Here is an 18,301-nt window from a genome sequence, read left to right as displayed (position 1 = left end):
CTATTAGTAAAGAAAAGAAAGACAAAGTTGAATAAACCATCCAGTATCCGAGTAAAGAAACACCTAGCAAGAATGTGATAAGAAATAGCTTTCTACCATCTTATTGCTCGACCCCACTTTCTTATTAAATTTTTCAAATAAGCTACAAGCTCATACTCCGTTTCCTCTCCACCTACAAACTCAGCCAAATGGCCTTCATCCTTTCCCATCTATTAGAACTGTATTTACTGCGATCAGCTGTACCCTTGCTGCTGACAAACTCAATAGCTGTTTCTTAGTGCCTGTTCATTTACTATATGTGTAATGCAGCAAACGCTGCTCTAGACACAATTCAGTGGTGAGCCAAGAGACAAAACCTCTCGTGAAGCTCACAGACACCAAACCACAAGTGAGTGTACAAGTTATTAAGAATTCATAAGCAATGTCCATTGTATCTGAATAAAAATAATTAATAAGGAGAGGTATTAGAGGTCCCTAGAAACATATCACGGGAGACTAATGGAGTCTGAGCGGTCAGAGAAGCAGCCCCGAGGAAGTGGTATTTATAGCTCGCACAGTGGGGAGACTGTCCAGGCTGAGAACTGTGAAGATGCAGGCCCTGAGGAGGGCGAGTTCCAAACACAGAAACAGGAGCCCTGGATGAGGAGAGAGACTGCTCAGCGATGACGGGGAGATTCATGATCATGCAGAACCCGGCACATCAGAGGTAGCGAATGTTTGTTATGTCGATGAAAAGATGAATGAGTTTGAGCTTTAACACGGGAGTAATAAAAAGCCTGAGTGACTGGCATTTCTTCCGCTTACCCATCCCATCCTTAACTTTCTCTTCTTTTCACTTAAGACTCCACACTGTCGTACCACAGTGTTTCTTATACTGGCTCTCCTGGCTCCCTAAAAACGTGCTAATGGGACTTTAAAAGCTCAAGTGTAGTCCTCTACCTTCGCTTTGCTCTTCCAAAATAACATTTCCATTCTCCATACTTTTTGTGGTATTTTCTACGCCTTTCACACCCAAACCCATATACCAAGTTCCTCCCAGATCTCTAAACTGTACCTGTATTTTCATCTGGCCGGTTCACAGACACCCCCCCCACCCCCCCCTTCCTGTGGGTCTCACAGGTTCATGGTGTCCTTCCCTTCTCTGTTCCTGCCCCGGATGAGGCTCACCTTCCCACATCCCTATTACAGTCCATGGCATCATCTTTGCTGCCGTCCATCTGATTCATCCCTTCTATCTAACCTGTCAAGTCTTGTTGAATTTACATTAAAAATGAATCTACTTTTCTACCCCTCCCCTTTCCTTTCTATCTTTTGTCAGCACCACAGTCTAGATCTTCATTATTCCACACTTAAGTTATTGTCTCCTGGCTTAAATTACCTCATTCATGGCTCTCCCCACTCTCCACCATCCACTCCAGATAGCATCATGAGACTAACAGCATTTAAAGCCATCATTCATTCATGTACTCAGGCCTTTCATTACCCCTTATTTCTACAGCATCTTCTGGATGATTTGTAAAGCTTTCTGCAATTTTCTCTACCCTCACACTTCTACCTCGTTTCCCTTTATTGCTGAAAGTACAGCTTCCCTTAGACCAGTGGTGGGCAAACTGTGGCTCACGAGCCACATGCGGCTCTTTGGCCCCTTCAGTGTGGCTCTTCCACAAAATACCACATGCGGGCATGCACGTACAGTGTGACTGAAACCTCATGGTCCATGTGCAGAAGTCAGTATTTTGTGGAAGAGCCACACTCAAGGGGCCAAAGAGCCGCATGTGGTTCGAGAGCCACAGTTTGCCGGCCACTGCCTTAGACTGTAATCTGACAATCTACTCACCAACAACCCCACACACAAGCACATCCTACCCCATGCTGTGCTCTTACCTGGAATGTAATCCCCACTAGGCCAAATCCCAACAACTCTTTAAGGCTCAGTATCAGACTTACCTGCCCTCACCACCCCACATCTCTCGGGGGAGCACTTGAACTCCCTTGTCCTGGTCCTCCTGACACGTGGCCTATAACCCTCTCACCTGCCCTCACCACCCAACCTCGGATCAATCTAACTTTTTTGCACCTGGGCAAGCCGCCCAAATGTGTTGGTGCCACCTCCAATGCACAGCTTCCATTTTGGCTAGACTGTCATCACTCAGCAGCCCTACCATAACCCTGGGTCAACCCCTTTCCAATTCCCCACAATGAAGAGTCTTATGCTCTTAATTGCTAAACTAGTCTTCAAGGCTAAATTTAAGTCCTCAGATCTCTAATTCCAAAGCCCCAGTTCAGTCACACCATACACTGCCTCCCTAATGCTCAGGCCACGAAATATTTATAGATTTATAGGTCATCCCTAATATTCCATCTTAACACGTATAAAAAGTCTAAATTAGAATACCAACCTGCTCTCTGAATGGAATCTGTTAGAATTCTGTCCGCTGTGTCATACTTGGTGTGATAAATGTATCCGTTCTCAATAAAAGCCAAGTCTATTCCTAAAACATACACAAGAAGGGTCATTTTTCTGTAAAGATCCACTTGTTTTAGGCCTATTTGTTTAATGTATTAAATTCCTAAAAGACAAAATGTCAAAGCAGCAGCATGATTGCTTTGTCACATTTACGGATGACATTCCCTTCCAAATGCTTACAGAATCTATAGCTGTGGTATGTAATCAATACACGAGTGAGGGGGCACACGACTGCACATTACAAGTCCCACAGCAAGGAGCAGGAATGCTGAGCTTGGGACATCCTCGAAACTCTGCCATCTACAGCCTTGCCAGGCCAGAGCCAAATTTAACGTCAAATAAGCTGTACAGTCACCAATGCTGCTGGCAAAGCAAAACAGCAATGAAAGTCGAAAGTCCCCGAAGATCTATCACCATCTTTTGGGAATGAACTGCTGAACAGTTCTCCTCGGTCCTTCTGTCACACGGTGGGGCAAGGTGACATGACATGTTCTAAAAAAGGCAAGCATTTTAACTGGAGCAGAATTTAAAAGAAAAGGAAAATATCAGGAGCTGAGTCAGAATACACGGCTCTCAGAGAATGTGCTCCCAGAAAATGCTGTTTACTCCAAAATGTAAAACTTGCTATTAATTAAGCATCGTCACACTGCGGCCCACAACTGACAAAATACCTGGAATGTTCCCAAAGTCCCTGTAGATGCGGAAGTCAGTATCGGAAGGAATGATGCCACTCTGAAAAACCTCCTGAGCCACCACAGACGCAAAAGGATGTTTGGCTTCGGAAACGTAAGCCTGGACCAACCAAGGATTTTCAGGACCTGAAATGAAACATGACAACATAAAATTTCAGAAAATAAAATTATTTTTAATTATAAAATAACACTAAAAAGTTTTTTTAAAATATATTTTATTGATTTTTTACAGAGAGGAAGAGAGAGGAATAGAGAGTTAGAAACATCAATGAGAGAGAAACATCGATCAGCTGCCTCCTGCACGCCCCCTAGTGGGTATGTACCTGCAACCAAGGTACATGCCCTTGACTGGAATCCAACACCTGGGACCCTTCAGTCCGCAGGCCGACGTTCTATCCACTGAGCCAAACCGATTATGGCTATAAAAAGTTTTTGTCTAAAAATTAAAAATCACTCAAAAGTCCATCATCCTAAGATAACTTATTTTCATATCTTCAATTTTTAAAAAATATTTTTTTGATTTCAGAGAGGAAGGGAGAGGGAGAGAGAGATAGAAACATCAAGGATGAGTGAGAATCACTGATCAGTTGCCTTCTGCATGCCCCCTACCAGGAGTCAAGCCCACAACCCAGGCATGTGCCCTTGACCGGAATCGAACCTAGGACCCTTCAGTCCACAGGCCGATGTTCTATCCACTGAGCCAAACCGGCAAGGGTCATATCTTCAATTTTTTAAAAAAATGTATGATTGTGTGTATGTAGCTATACTCACGGGTATATATAATTGTAAATTGCTCTTTCACTAAACATCATGTTCAATGCTTTTCCTGTGTTGCTAGATATTACAATGGTCATTTCAATAACTGCAAAACACTGAATATACCACAAAGTTCCTTATTACTATTTATAATTTTTATCATTATTAATAATTCTGCACTCATATCTTCATGCATATACAACTTTTTTTCCAATGTGGCAGTTTTCTCTTTAGGATCGTGAGAGAAAATGTATTTTTGTTCCCAGTTACTCACGCCTCCCTCCCATGTAACTTATAATGCCTCCCTGTGGAAGCAGCACATACATTTCTTCACCCTATTAATTGCAGGCTCAGCCACATGAATTGCTGTGGCAAATTAATCTTGAATGGGAGAGACATGAAATTTAACCGAGAGACATCACATGGTCCATCCCTTTGGCCACGAGATCAATTCATCCCTGACTGGGGCGTCTCCTTCAGCCTGGATCTCAGAATGAGTAAGCCACATGGGACATCATAGCCATGAAACGTAACTTCGCTTATCCAGGAACCAAAATGTAACACGAGGAAGAAATAAGCCTTTGCTATTTATTGTAACCCACTGAGATTCAGGGTTGTTTGTTACAATAAAACTTAGCAAAAAGCTGACTAATGTTGACAGATAAAGTAATTGTATGCCAGCTCTAGATTTGCTTGTTGAATGTGCTCGCTCTCCCCCATCAGAGAAACTTGTTTTACCACCACTCATTGACCTTTTATTTTCTTTCTTTCTTATGTGTTTCTTTGCTCCATGGCATGAGTCAGTTTTTTATTTTTTTATTTGTATTTTTTATTTTGGGTATTCTGGGGGGGTTTTGGTTTTGTTTTGTTTTTTAAGATGCATTTAATTTTATTTAGAGGCATACAATTCCATATTACAAGTTCAACAAAGTGATAATCACATGGTTTTTGCTTTTATCATTTTCTTTTTTCTGTTTCTAGCCTTCATTTTTTTCATGGTGTTTTGAGGATTAAGTGGCATATATATATACCTCCTATATAATAAAGAGCTAATATGCTAATTAGACCAGACAGCAGAAAGTCCTTCCGGAACAACCAGTGGCCAGGGGGCAGGAGCAGTGGGCGGGGGCAGCGAGCCTGTGCTACTAGGCCAGCCATGTCCCGGTGCGCCCCCTTTCACAGAGGTGGCAGGAGAGGTGGCAGCATGGGCCCGGTCCCGGTCCTGGCACCACCCCTTCTGCAAAGGCAGTGGGAGAGGGGGCAGCATGGTCCCCGTGCCTCCGCAGAGGCGGGATGGGACGTGACTGTGGCGCTTCAACCTCCCTTGGCCATTACCCCAGCTAGCCCAGTCCTCGATCGCGCCTCTCCCCCCCCACCCCACCCACACCAGTGGGCAGGGTGCGGGGCCAGCTCTAAGGAGCAATGAGCCCAGCTTCTGGTTGAGCGGTGCTCCCCGCTGCTCAGCCAGAAGCCGGGCTCACAGCTGGCGATAGCGGGAGCCTCTCCCACCTCCACAGCAGGCGGGCAGTAAGGAGCAAGGGGTCCTGGACTGAGCGAGCCCCGGAATGCGAGAGGGATGTCTGAGTGCCAGCTTAGGCCCGATCCCCAGGGGAATCGGGCCTAAGCCCACAGGCGGACATCCCCCAAGGGGTCCTGGACTGCGAGAGGGTGCAGGCCAGCCTGAGGGGGACTCCCCTCCCCCAGTGCATGCATTTCATGCACTGGGCCTCTAATATATGTGTATATATATATATATATATATATATATATATGAAGTACTTTGAACATTTGGCATATAATAAGCACTATATAAGCATTATGTGCTATTAATATTTGGTTAAGAATTTTAACAAAGACAAGGTAAACCTATCTTATGCTTTAAAAAGAATGTTCATTTCATTAGAGAAATAACTTATTTTCACACACTTTCCATTTTTATAAAAACAAGAATTACATTAAAGTATACAATGCAACTGCATTCAAATATAAAATACAGGGTGTGGCAAATGTAGATTTACAGTTGTTCATATGGGAAATAATACAATAATTAATAAGTAATAATACAAGAATACAGTCTGTGTTTCATGTACTCACAACTGTAAACCTACTTTGTCCCACCCTGTATAGTCTCACATACCCGTTTGGAATACAAGTTCTTTCCCTCCTACACCTGCTGCCTCCAGGTTAATAAATGCACGAATTGAGTTGGCCCAGGAGTGCTGAGTAATGAAACCATGACTGGCCTGAATGAGAAAGAAAACAAATATATGTTAAACAATTTGAGATTATCAAAGTCTCTATTTTGGTTATCTTAAAAACAGAACGTCTATGCCGACAAGGGGAAGAACAGGAAAATAATCATTTTTTTCAAAGGCAATATATCTAAAGACACACATCTGTTTCTCTCTCAATGCATAATGGCTGTGTGCAGTTTGCTGAGTGGAAAGTCACCACCACAGAAAACATCCTGGTTTCCGTGAGTGGCGCCAAACAACATCCTCAGTAAGTGTGAGGCTACGCAAAGGAAAGAACAAAAAACAAACAAATGTGAGAAGGGACGATCCCCATGGCTGGGTACTCATGCTGCGTGCCTGCCTCAAAACACCTCTGAAACTCCAGTCAAAGAAAACCTGAGGTGATAATTATGCCATCACACTGACATGAGCCAAACTCTGACAAGATGACCTGTTCTAAGTTGAGTTTGCAAATGCTGAACATCCTATATAATAAAAGCATAGTATGCAAATTGTCCCCTTGCCCGGGAGTTCGACCAGGGGGCGGGGCTGGCTGAGGGAAGGGAGGGAGGCCCTGGCCGGCGGCAGCAGGTGACCAGGGAAGGGAGGGAATGCTCAGCCGGTGCCAGCAGCCAGCAGCCACTAGGGGCCCTTCCAGTGCATCAATTTCGTGCACTGGGCCTCTCATATGTATATATAAGTGACTAGAATTTTTATAGTACTTCCAGGTACAATATTTCTTCTGTATATGATTTTATGATAAATGCATAAGTTTATTATTATTACTATCATTATTATCCAAGCCTAGTACTTACAACAGTAAAATCTCACCTGCAAAACATTTTCCTCAGCACCATTAAAGAGAAATATGACAGCATGATGCAAGGCTTCTGAAGACGTTGACAAGACATGGAGGACTTCCAGCATCACCGAACAGCTAACAGCATCATCACTGGCACCTTTAAATAAAAAAAGCAGACTTGCTCCTCAGATTTTAAAATCTTTACAGTATGAAGCAGCAGGGCAAGGAATGGGGTTTTCTCATCGGGGAGCATCACACAGCCACAAGGCCAGAAGCACAGCTCCGCCTGTCACCATCAGGTGACAAGCATACCCACCAGCAGTAAACGCCACGAGAACAGGGATCTTTGTCTGGTTTGCTGGCTGACTTAATCTCAATGTCTAGACCTATACCTAGGCCAGAATATTAATGTCTGTTGAATAACCAACCAGATTGGACCTAAATTAATACTAAAATCTGGCATTCTCTGCTCTAGCTGTTGTGGCTCAGTTGGTTGTAGCATCATCCTATACAAAGAAAGGTCAAAGGTTCGATTCCCCGTCAGGGCACAACCCAGGTTTCTGTTCTATCCTGGTTGTTCGCCTGCAGGAAGCAACCAATCAATGCTCACTCGCACACAGATGTTCCTCTCTTTCTCCATCTCCCTTCCTCTCTCTCTAAAATCAATAAAAGCATGTCCTTGGGTGAGGATTAAAATAAAATAAAATCTGATATTCTCATCAACCCCAAGTACTTTATTCCCTTCTTTATCCTTATTCCACATCCTCTATAATATTCTCACTTCTAGTGCTCACAGCTTCCTAGATCATCTCCCCCTGCCACCCACTCCTTTCCTGCCTGTTTTCCTGCCAAAATCATAAAATCTTCAGATCACTCGCATTTACAGAGGGGTCAGTTGGGATGGTGTAGCATTTTTTAAGATTTCCTCAAGGAGATGTGATAAAAAAAAAAAAAAAAAAGTACAAAGAAGACACCAAATCTAATAAGACAGGAAAGGAAAGGAGACTAATGAATTGAGTAGTATCCCTAGTCCCAACACTGATAAAGCAGAGGACTTCATCAAATTACTTCACTACTTGATTCAGAAGCTTTACGTATGAATTAAAGGTGACTATAAAGATGGCTTTAGTGCCTTGTTTTTTTTAAAGCACTATAAGAGGTAAAGTAACTGATTAGACACTTGATGATATTAAGGAATTATTATTTTTTTTAATGAGGTAATTCATAGTATTATGAGCATGTCAAAAAAGAGTCCTTATCTTTCAGTGAATTAGACTGAAATACAGAGAAACCGATACAGCCGAGATCTGCTTCAAAATAATTAAGAGTGGCAGGGGTGGAGGTAAAGAAACAAGATGAGACTGTCGAAGCTGGGTGACATTAAACAGGTTCATTAAACAATTCTGTTTTTATACCTATTTGAAATTTTCCATAATAAAAAGTTTAAAGCGTAATCGAAGCAAATACGCACAGTAATAAGCCAGACAATAGCATCTTCAGGTTCACCCACCGGGAGACAGAGCACTACAGAGTTTAGCATGGGTTTTGTTCTGTTTTTCAATTCTTACCAAAGGGTCATGCTTGGACGGAGAAAGGGAGGGAAACAGCTGTGTGAGAGAAACAGCGATCCGTTGCCTTCCATACGTTGCCTTCCCTACGTGTGCACAGGATGACGCTCAACCAACTGAGCTACCCTGGCTGGGCAATTTAGTATGGGTGTTAAAGTAAGAAAGACTTGGAAATAAATTCTAGCTCTGTCGTTTACCCTACAACTTCCTGGTCTAGAGAGCAGGCTAATGCTCTCTACCTCACAGCTGTGTTGTGAGGGTTACAAAATACTGTGGCCTGCATTCAGTGTTGGGCTTTCCTTCTCTTTGCAAACTTAAGGCAGGCTCTGCAGCTAGCTAACACGCTTGTGGGGTCGTTAAATTCCAGACTCCACTCCTACTCAAGAAGAAACTACTTATTACCTACTATTACTTGTCTTGGCAGTGAATACTGAATTGCATTTTAAATCCAAGTGAAACTAAGTAATGACTACCTAACTGCTATCAAACCAGAAGTCTATGTAGCAGTCAGTAAAAAGTGCCACCTTCCAGGACCCAAATGAAATTAATGGTTTTTACACTCTGAGACTGTGAGTTACTTTAAAATAAAAATCAAGCCATAAAAATGTTCTTTATTCAAAGAGAAAGGGAAACTGAAAGAGACATATCTATACAGGGTTGATTCAAAAGTTAAACTGTCCATTTATCTTCCTTCATTTTAATAGTTCTGTTGTCCGAGAACAGAACCAGAGAGGGTCAAATATCTTTAAGAAAGTGAAGGCAAGTTAGAGAGCAGTATCCATAACGGCTGAGTGGATAACCAACATCTCTTTCTATTTAGAATTAACCCAGAAATTGAAGCCACCCCTAAAATAACTCAATGTCTCTTCTATCAACAACCTGGAACCACGCAGCAAACCCAAGAAGACATTTAAGTCCTTTCTGTGGGTAACATTACTTCTAATTGGTAATGATCCTGAAGGTCCAGATATGTTGCTGAGAACAACTTAAAAGAATGCCCATGTTTCAAACAGTTCACCCACTGAAAGGATGTAGGTGATCATCTATTTTATGAGTGTGTTTTTTAAAACTATTTTTAACAATCTATTATTGGCAGAAATGTCCTTGGGACCGTTGGTATAGATGATCTTATAAAATTTTAATTTAAAATGAGTTCCAATGACTCACAAAAATGCCATCCTTTCATTATTGGACTCCATATATATAATTTATAACATTTGGCACTATGTTTCTGATATTTGTATGCACATCTTTTTTTATATAATGCTCTTAAATAACCTTGATGTTAATTTGTCCCTTCCTAGAATTTAAGCATAATAGTGGGGACAAGGTGACACTTATTACTGCTTTGAAACAGGCATAAAAGACCACTGGTTTCTATGGTGCACACAAAGATCTTTCTGACTTTATAAAAACAAATGGGTATATACTGACTTTTTTAACATTTGAAAAAATACTTGATAGAAACAAGACAATTCCATAATAAACATGTCATTGGGACATTGTGCCAATATGGAAGTGAGGGATGATGTCCATTTCCTCTCGTGCTACAAATGCATGTGAATCTCTCCTACCCTAAGCAATTCACATTGGTCCTGCTGACCTCTCTATTGACAGCCAATAATTCACCTTTTTTCACCAGATCATTCTGTACTCAATGTGCTCAACTGTTTTGTTGAAAACTCAAAAAAAATTCTTTTCAAATCTAGTTGCTTTTATCAGGTAAACTTCTTGGAAATATATGATTTTTTAAAAAGTATGTTACAGCCTGGCCAGTATTGCTCAGTGGTTGAGCATGACCCATGAACCAAGAGGTCACCAGTTCGATTCCTGGTCAGAGCACATGCCCAGGTTGCTGGCTTAATCCCCAATTGGGCGGGGGAGGGGGGGGCCGGGGGGGTAGGGGGGGGGGCAGGAGGCAGCCAATCGATATTCATTGATGTTTCTCTCTCTCTATCCCTCTTCCTTCCATTCTCTCTCTCTCAAAAAAAAAAATCAATAAAAACATTAAATTAAAAAAGCATGCTACATTCTAAATGCAATTGGCAGGCTTCCTGATTAAAGATGTCCTAGGATGAATCAAGCAAATAAATGTTATTTTATATTTTGTGTAGTTCTAGATTATCCTATTGGGCCTGCTGTAGGTTCAAGCAACCCAGAAATGTTAATATTAAATAACAATTAATAGTGGGGGAAATGCTAATAGAAAAGCACTATTATCTCCATTTCACAGATTAGAAATTGAGGAGAGAAGAGGTTAAGTAGATTGCCAAAGGTAGCATTACCTCTCCTTCCTTTCAAATGTAGATGAAAGGACTGGCCAGGAAACCCAGCAACTGGTCCTACCTCTGTCTCTGATCAGTGTTGGTTGATCAGTTGTTTATTCCTGTGTCAAATGAAGGGCGGAGGGAGGCAGAGTTTGTACCAGATGCCATCTCAGGTCTTGTCTACCTCTAACCTGCTATGATTCCATTGTAAGATGCTACAATTTTCTATTCCTCCCTGCTTACAATCTCTTTCACAATCACTAAAAACATTTTTCTCATGAATCTTACATTTTTAAATGAAAGTTCAATTTAGGGGATTCTCATTCATTCAAAATATTGTGTCAGGCACTGTCGTAAAATCAAGTATCCTATTTTGACAAAGTATTTCCAGAGGAAGATTTATGGATTAATGAGGTATTCTAACAGAATGGCATCCCCATGGGCTGTCACTTTACAGGTTGACAGAAACTGCTAGGAAAGATGTCCTCCAAACCCTGTGTCTGTGAAGGCAAGAACTGCCCCTTTATCCCATGTCCCCAAAGCTTAGTACAATGCCTAGGTGAGTAAACACTTGAAAAGGCAGAACCTAACTCCAGGACTCAGGGACACATACTGGTAACACTGATAAAGCTGCTTTAGTCTACCACCAACATGCCATGTCCTGTCCTTGGGCTGCTGGCACTAATCTCTATATATAAAAGCCTAAGCGACCATTCGACCGGTAGCTATGATGCGCACTGACCACCAGGGGGCAGACGCTCAACACAACAGGCATGGAAACATGGAACAGACTGATGATTCTCAGAGTGAAGTGGGGAAGGGGGAAGGTGGGAAGAGATTAACCAAAGATCTTATATGCATACTAGAGGCCAGCCTGGCCTGCAGGGATGGGGCCGAAACCGGCCCAGTGCACGGATTCATGCAACCGTGGGGTCCCTCCCCCTGGCCTGTGGGGAATCCACACACCTGGCCTCTGACATCCCCCGAGGGATCCTGGACTGCAAGAGGGCACAGGCCAGGCTGAGGGACCCCACCAGTGCACAAATCCATGCACTGGGCCTCTAGTGTTTAATAATAATAACAATAAAGCACTTGAGAGAATAGTGAGGGGGTTAGATCTTAAACTAAACGACACTATTCTAATTATCCTACCTGCCAAAACTAAAAAGGTTTGTCCAAGAAAATGATATTCCAGAACTGCCAAGCAGCTTGGCATTCATAAACTTTCTGGGCTGGGATGACTTCAAGTAGACTGAAAAGCAGGTCCATACCTGGTGAGTTTGCCACAGAGTCAAAATGACAATTAGCCAGAACAGCATGCTGGGCTCCATCTCTGGGTTCCAGCTTTACCACAACGTTGGTGATGTTGTCGTAGTAGCTTGTAAAACCTCCCAAAAAGTCAATGCTAAAGGAGCCTGTGGGCCGTTGTACATCGACGGAAATCTTGTGAAGGCTGCTGCTTTGAACTTCAATCAGTTTAATCTGTTCCAAAAGGTAATGCACGGTCAGAATTTCATTTTCTGGACTTCCTGTAGTCCTGGGGCCAATGGATGTTATGTGTTCAAGATGATCCCTGGAAGTCACCAAAAGAATGATGATTAACACTTAGCACAGAACAATTTCTCCTCTACAATTCCCCTCACCCCACAAAACACATTCTTTCACTTCTCACATAAAAAAGGGGTACCTTTCTGGGGGAAACACTTGAAGTAGATGATGTCTAATCACTCTGCTGTATACCCAAAACTAATACAAAAGAATATTGAATGTCGGCAATTGGAAAAAATAAATTTAATTTTAAAATAAAACATAATTTTATAAAAAGGTTGCCTTTTATTATTTCAGGAACGTTCCATCGTTTCATCTCCCACGAATGCATCCCTTCAGAGTTTTCTCTACCCACCCACTCGCAAATCCTCTCAATACAAAGGCTAGAGATTCTATTCAAAATGTGTAAATGCTGAAGACGATACAGCACAGAGTGCAACTTCATTGTGCCACACTCTGGAGGGCTACTGATTCTGGGCTGGGGAAACCAGTGAGCAAAGACAATTAAGACAAGAGGTTAAATAAACAAACAAACAAAACTTTTTTTATTGTAAGGAATGGACTCAGCCCTCCGATTGTGCACACAAGGCCTAATACCTTCAATTCAGGCCAAAACTAACTCTACTCCTAAAACACACAAACAAAAAAATGTTTTGTCTTTTCGCTGCATTCCAAGTGGGGAGAAAGGAAGAGGGGGAGCAGGGTGTTCCGGAAAGTCCTTAATAAGCTTCCAGCACATTGTATTCAAAAAAAAAAAGTTTTTAAAATCACAGTGGTTGTTGAAAACTCAGCTAGCTGAAGATTCTGAGCTTACATTTATGCTACAATACATGTGACTTAATCACCTTTCTAGCACACTTAATGGTGTCTTTTATTTTATTTTTTTAAATATATTTTATTGATTTTTTACAGAGAGGAAGGGAGAGGGATAGAGAGTTAGAAACATCAGTGAGAGAGAAACATCGATCAGCTGCCTCCTGCACATCCCCAACTGGGGATGTGCCTGCAGCCAAGGTACATGCCCTTGGCCGGAATCGAACCTGGGACCCTTTAGTCCGCAGGCCGATGCTCTGTCCACTGAGCCAAACCGGTCAGGGCCTTAATGGTGTCTTTTAATTTAAAAAAAAAAAAAAAAAAAAGTTAAACCTTACACAGCAGGGACCCAAGGATAATCGCCGGAAATCTGAGAACTTCTGAAATTGTCAAAGTTTGAAGTGCAGTTTTCCAGGCTGCGCCTCCATGGCTTTCAGACGTGAGGACTGTGACCCTCAAAAAAGTTGGACCCCTGACTGCATGGTCCCCTTCCGACACCTCCCCGGGAACCGAATTTACAAAACCGGCAAGGTACACACATTTCACGCTCCTGCATCTCGTTTGGAAAGCAGAGGGGTTCGTAAGAAGTGAAAGCTGCTCCAGAAGATGAGGGACGGCTAACCAGCAAACCGGCTGCAGGTGGGGCACACAGCGAGCGGCGTGCCGGCGCGGCCCCTCGGCCACCCCACCTGCACCACCAGCTTCTCAGGGGCGATGCAAGCCGGCCGCGCGTCCTGGAAACGGGGTCTCCAGGAGAGGGACGCGCAAGGGCACCCCACCCCACACCCCACCCCACGCGGAGTCAGGAGGCGCCGGCGAGCCCGGGCGGTCCCGCAGGGGTGGGTGCACCAGGTGAGGTGCCCGGGCTCCGGCGAGGGGACGCGCGGGCGGGACGGCGGCCAGTACCTGGCTTGGCGCGCGTTGAACTCCCGGGGGTGGCCCGGGGCCCCGTGCAGCACGAGCTGCTGCAGCGACAACTGCACGAGCGTCCGCAGCGCGAGCAAGTAGAGCGCCAGCCCCAGCGCGGCGCGCGCCTCGGACAGCCCGGTCCGCGCAGCCCCGCTCGCGCCGCCGCTGCCCGCCCCGCTCCGCTTCCGCGTCCTCGCGCTGCCGCTGCCGCCGCGCGCGTCCACCAAGGTCTCCAGCGCCCGGGCCTCCCGCTCCGGTGGCGGCGCGGCGGCCGGGCCGTCCCGGCGCTCGCCTCCGACGCGGTGCCGCCTCACGGCCGCCGACTCCGAAACCCACTCCATGGCCACGAGCCTCAGCCGCCAGCCCCACAGCCCCAGCCCGCGACAGCCCGGGAGCAGCCGGGGCCGCCGCAGCGCCGCCTAGTGAGCGGACGGAAACTGCAGAGGGCCAAACTTCTTCTGATTGGCCCGTCCCGCCGCGCGGAGACCCGGGCTCTGCGGGCAGGACCTCGGTGGGCGCCGCGGCAGGGCGGGCCCGGGCTGGGCGTGGTGGGTGTGCCTTTCTCCTGCCGGGCTTCCCTGCCGGGTGTGGGATGGAGATTTCCAAATGGAAAGATACCCATCCACCTACAAAGGTGAGGAAAGCGAGAGATGGCTTTTAAAAGAATGCACGTGGTGCACCAGGCAGGTGAAGAAGACAATGGCCCAGCTCTCCTAAGGAGCGTCAGAACCGGCTCTGGACATTGTAGGCTCTTAAAGTGAAGAAAAAAAAAAATAGGACCGCGCAAAGGAGGCCTAGCCTCATGCTTCCACATATCTTAACCGTGGGAGGAAACCAGCACTATCACTGCCTCCATGAACAGCTGAAGAAAAAGAATAGCTATTATCTGTGGATCACCTGCCATGAGCCACGCACTGTGCTAAATGATTTAATAGATTAACTCAGTCGAGTCTCATGAAGAACCATGAAAGGGAAATACTTCTATTCCCACAATAGCTGAGAAACTTACAAGTAACCGCTGAAGAACTTTAAATCAGTGGGCTCTCCGACAGCACTCTATCCGGGTACTGAAGGGGCACTGACAAGCGACCACCTAGTCTTTCTGCCGCCCATGCAGCCGCCTCTCTGCTTCAAAGTTCCGTGTCTCCAGCATGGACTCGCAGGAGCACCATGACCATTAACTGGAGACCAACTGGGAAGGTGCACTACCCTACCTGCCTGCCCTACCTACTGCTCAGGCCCACCTGACAGCAGGGCGCTCCTTATTCTCAGCTCTCCAGCTGGCCTCTTTCAAAATCCTTCCTGCTCACCCATCTCTCCTTCTCCACCAGGATCTTCTCACATGCTGTTCGAGCAGCCTGGAATGTTCTTCCCTCCCCTCATTGCCGAGTTAACTCCTAGTTAACCTTCATGTCAGCTTAAGTGGTACTTCCTCAAGCAAGAATCTCCTCACCTAAGGAAGCCGGTCTCCCCTATTGGGAGGCTCTCACAGCACCATGTATGCTATGGAATTATTTAATGTTTTCCTCGTTAGACGGTAAGCTCCATGAAGGCAAGAATCATGTCTGGCTTTGCTCATCATTTTATTCCCTCCTCTTAACACAAAGCATGGCATGCAGCATGTAATCCATAAACAGCTGTTGGTTAAATAAATGAAAGCGTAACAATGTTACGGCAGCAGCACAAGTTAACTCAGTAAGATCCTTTTTAGCCGGTAAGATAAGTAAGACCAAAGACAATGTCTATCTTACTTATTCATCACTATGTCCCCAGTGCCTAGCCCTGTGCCTAGCAAATGAATATATATTGTCTTTTATAGGAACCAGCTATCTTGCTGCTCTTTTTTAAAAAATATATTTTATTGATGTTTTACAGAGAGGAAGGGAGAGGGATAGAGAGTTAGAAACATCGATGAGAGAGAAACATCGATCAGCCGCCTCCTGCACACTCCCTGCTGGGGATGTGCCCGCAACCAAGGTACATGCCCTTGACTGGAATCAAACCTGGGACCTTTCAGTCCGCAGGCCGACGCTGTATCCACTGAGCCAAACCGGTACTGGCTGTCTTGCTATTCTTTCCAAAAACTCTATCGCCCGCACCATCTTTGGAAAATAGCAGCTCAGAAACAACTGTCCATCAGAGCAAAACAAGGTATGGGGGTCTGTAGTTCCTAGGCAACGGGCACAAGTGTCTCATGGGTTTTTTTAGGTTTTACTTATTTTATGCTGTCACTTGCTGGGCCTGGTGGATGTCAGAAAACCTAGAGACCAGGTGCACCTACCAGGAGCTGGGTTATTGGTTAAATCATTGAGCTCTCTTTCTGGATGGATAATGTAAGTTAAGGATCTCTGACAATATTCCGGCAGTGTACCTCTCACGGAATACTATCAGCAGTAGAATGAAAGCCCAGCTGCTGGAGCCAGCTAGTCTGAGTCCCTGACTCAGGAACCTTCAGCACACATGGCATTATGCAAGTGAGTCTCAGAGTTGCAGTGCCCTTATCTGTGATAGTGGAGATAATGCCTGCCTTACAGGGCTTCCATGAGGGTTCATCTGCTGGTACTTGTGAAAGGTCTTCACACGGGAGACTCATTAAATACCATTTTCCAGAAATTCTTTCCTTATACAATCATTTGCTGATGGGAATAAAAGCCATTTTCCTATCATGATGATCATAGAGCCCAAGGTGGGAGAAAATGAGTTATTATAATTGGAGTCTTGGAAGGCAGATTTTCTCTAGGTTTGTGTAAACTATGGTAGTCACATTTGGATATTTTTAAGCTGCCAGTTGTTGGACATCTACTCTGTGTCAGATACTGATCAATCAAGGAGGGAAAACACACAGAAGAACAAATCAATGTTTCTGCCTTCACAGACCTTATATTCTAGCTGGGAGACAATAAACGTGTGTGTGTGTGTGTGTGTGTGTGTGTGTGTGTGTATTTGCAGGTGAATAAAATGTCACATAAAGTGCTACAAAGAAAAATAAAGCAAGGAATTGAGAATGACCAAGGCTGCTATTTTAAGTAGGCTAATCAAAGAAGCGCTCTCTGAGGAGAGGACATTTGAAGTGACCTGAATGAAGTGAGGAATGGGGCCTGGAAACCTGAGGCGAGACTGCCCCGGGCAGAGAGAAATGAAATGGGGTGTTCAGGGCACGTGGCTGAAGCAGACTGAGCGAGGGGGCAGTGACCGAGGTGCGGACAGAGAGGCAGGCAGGGGCCTGGGCAGGAGGCCCTCCTGGGTCACCTCAAGGACACCAGGGCTGTTTTAAACAGTAAAAGCTCACTCTCAAGTTTTGTTTTATGATATCGCTCAGAGTCTTGCTATCGGGCAGAGCAGCACAATGACCACACCTAGATCATAGAGGCTAATAAAAGGCGTGGCTAATATCTGGCCTTTGAAGTGTTGGAGGCGGTTGAGCTGTAATTTTATTTATGTGGGAACTACGGCACAGTGAATTGAAACACATGCTCTAGTTCCCACGTATCAAAGTGCTGATGAGGACAGAACAAGATGGGAAAAGGCTTCGGCTGCCCCATCGGGTGAGCGACTGATCACTGATCAATTCATCCGACCTGGCAAGGAATTGTGTTTTCCTTGTGTGTCCATCCCTTTAGGACAAAGTGAAAGCCAGGCCTACCTTCCGGGCATAGAGATGTCCACGTCTCCTCTGTTTTGCCGTCTCTCTGGTATTTCCTAGTGAACTGGCTAAGGTGAGTGGAAGGGCATGTGAGGTGTCAGGATTCGGGTGAACTGTTAGTCTCTGTCTTCCACAGAGGTCACGCCCACGCCTAAGTGCACCTTTCCTCAGAAGCGGGGGCTACTGTGGCGCTTGGTGAAAGTTCTCTGTGGCGGAGGCCGGCAGCATGCCTTTTATCTGATGTTACAGTGACATTAAAATCAAGGGAGATGCCGCACCAAGAGGTAACAAGGGAATTCAAATCAGTTGTAGAAAACAGAAGCAGGTGTCCAGAACTGACGGGCAGAGCGAGCCGAAGATTCAAAAATAAAGAACAAAGATTCAAAAGGACAAATAAATCTTGGATAAATATTGTAGACAGGTACTGTCGCCTACAGCTCTGTTTTCTGTGCTTATTGAGGTGGCCAGCTGTGTTTAAAGGGCCAGCAACGAAGGCTCACGACCATGCTTTGGGATCAGCCTTAGGTTCGTTTTTTGTTGTTGTTTTTGGGGTGTTTTTGTTGCTGTTCTTGAGATCCCTGCGGGCTGAAGCTGGGGCTTCC

At 44.9% G+C, this 18,301-nt stretch overlaps 2 protein-coding genes across 5 annotated transcripts in view; one reads left to right on the top strand and one right to left on the bottom strand.

Moving 5' to 3' along the window:
* RIC1 (RIC1 homolog, RAB6A GEF complex partner 1) overlaps window positions 1-7,946 on the top strand; it is a 143,984-nt gene extending 136,038 nt beyond the window's left edge. For both annotated transcript variants that reach the window (XR_009447599.1, XM_059656726.1), the window contains one exon: window positions 7,001-7,946. Coding sequence is in view for 1 of the 2 variants with exons in the window: in XM_059656726.1 (XP_059512709.1) it covers window positions 7,001-7,043 (43 nt within the window). In the remaining variant the exon portion in view is untranslated. The remainder of the gene's footprint in view (window positions 1-7,000) is intronic.
* Window positions 1-14,518, bottom strand: part of ERMP1 (endoplasmic reticulum metallopeptidase 1) — a 32,708-nt gene extending 18,190 nt beyond the window's left edge. For 2 of the 3 annotated variants that reach the window (XM_059656740.1, XM_059656741.1), the window contains exons 1-6: window positions 14,054-14,518; window positions 12,058-12,359; window positions 6,981-7,108; window positions 6,053-6,158; window positions 3,139-3,285; window positions 2,400-2,492 (exon numbers count right to left, since the gene is read on the bottom strand). In XM_059656740.1, the coding sequence (XP_059512723.1) occupies window positions 2,400-2,492; window positions 3,139-3,285; window positions 6,053-6,158; window positions 6,981-7,108; window positions 12,058-12,359; window positions 14,054-14,397 (1,120 nt within the window). In that variant the 5' untranslated portion in view covers window positions 14,398-14,518. Of the gene's footprint in view, window positions 1-2,399; window positions 2,493-3,138; window positions 3,286-6,052; window positions 6,159-6,980; window positions 7,109-12,057; window positions 12,360-13,686; window positions 13,849-14,053 lie in introns of those variants that run through there. The other variant, XM_059656742.1, reaches the window with a different exon arrangement.
* Between the last annotated feature and the right edge of the window lie 3,783 nt (window positions 14,519-18,301).

The sequence above is a fragment of the Myotis daubentonii genome, chromosome 11 (assembly GCF_963259705.1).
Source record: "Myotis daubentonii chromosome 11, mMyoDau2.1, whole genome shotgun sequence".
Classification (NCBI taxonomy): domain Eukaryota; kingdom Metazoa; phylum Chordata; class Mammalia; order Chiroptera; family Vespertilionidae; genus Myotis; species Myotis daubentonii.
The sequence above is the reverse complement of the archived record's forward strand: the minus strand, read 5'-3'. Positions and strand labels throughout refer to the sequence as shown.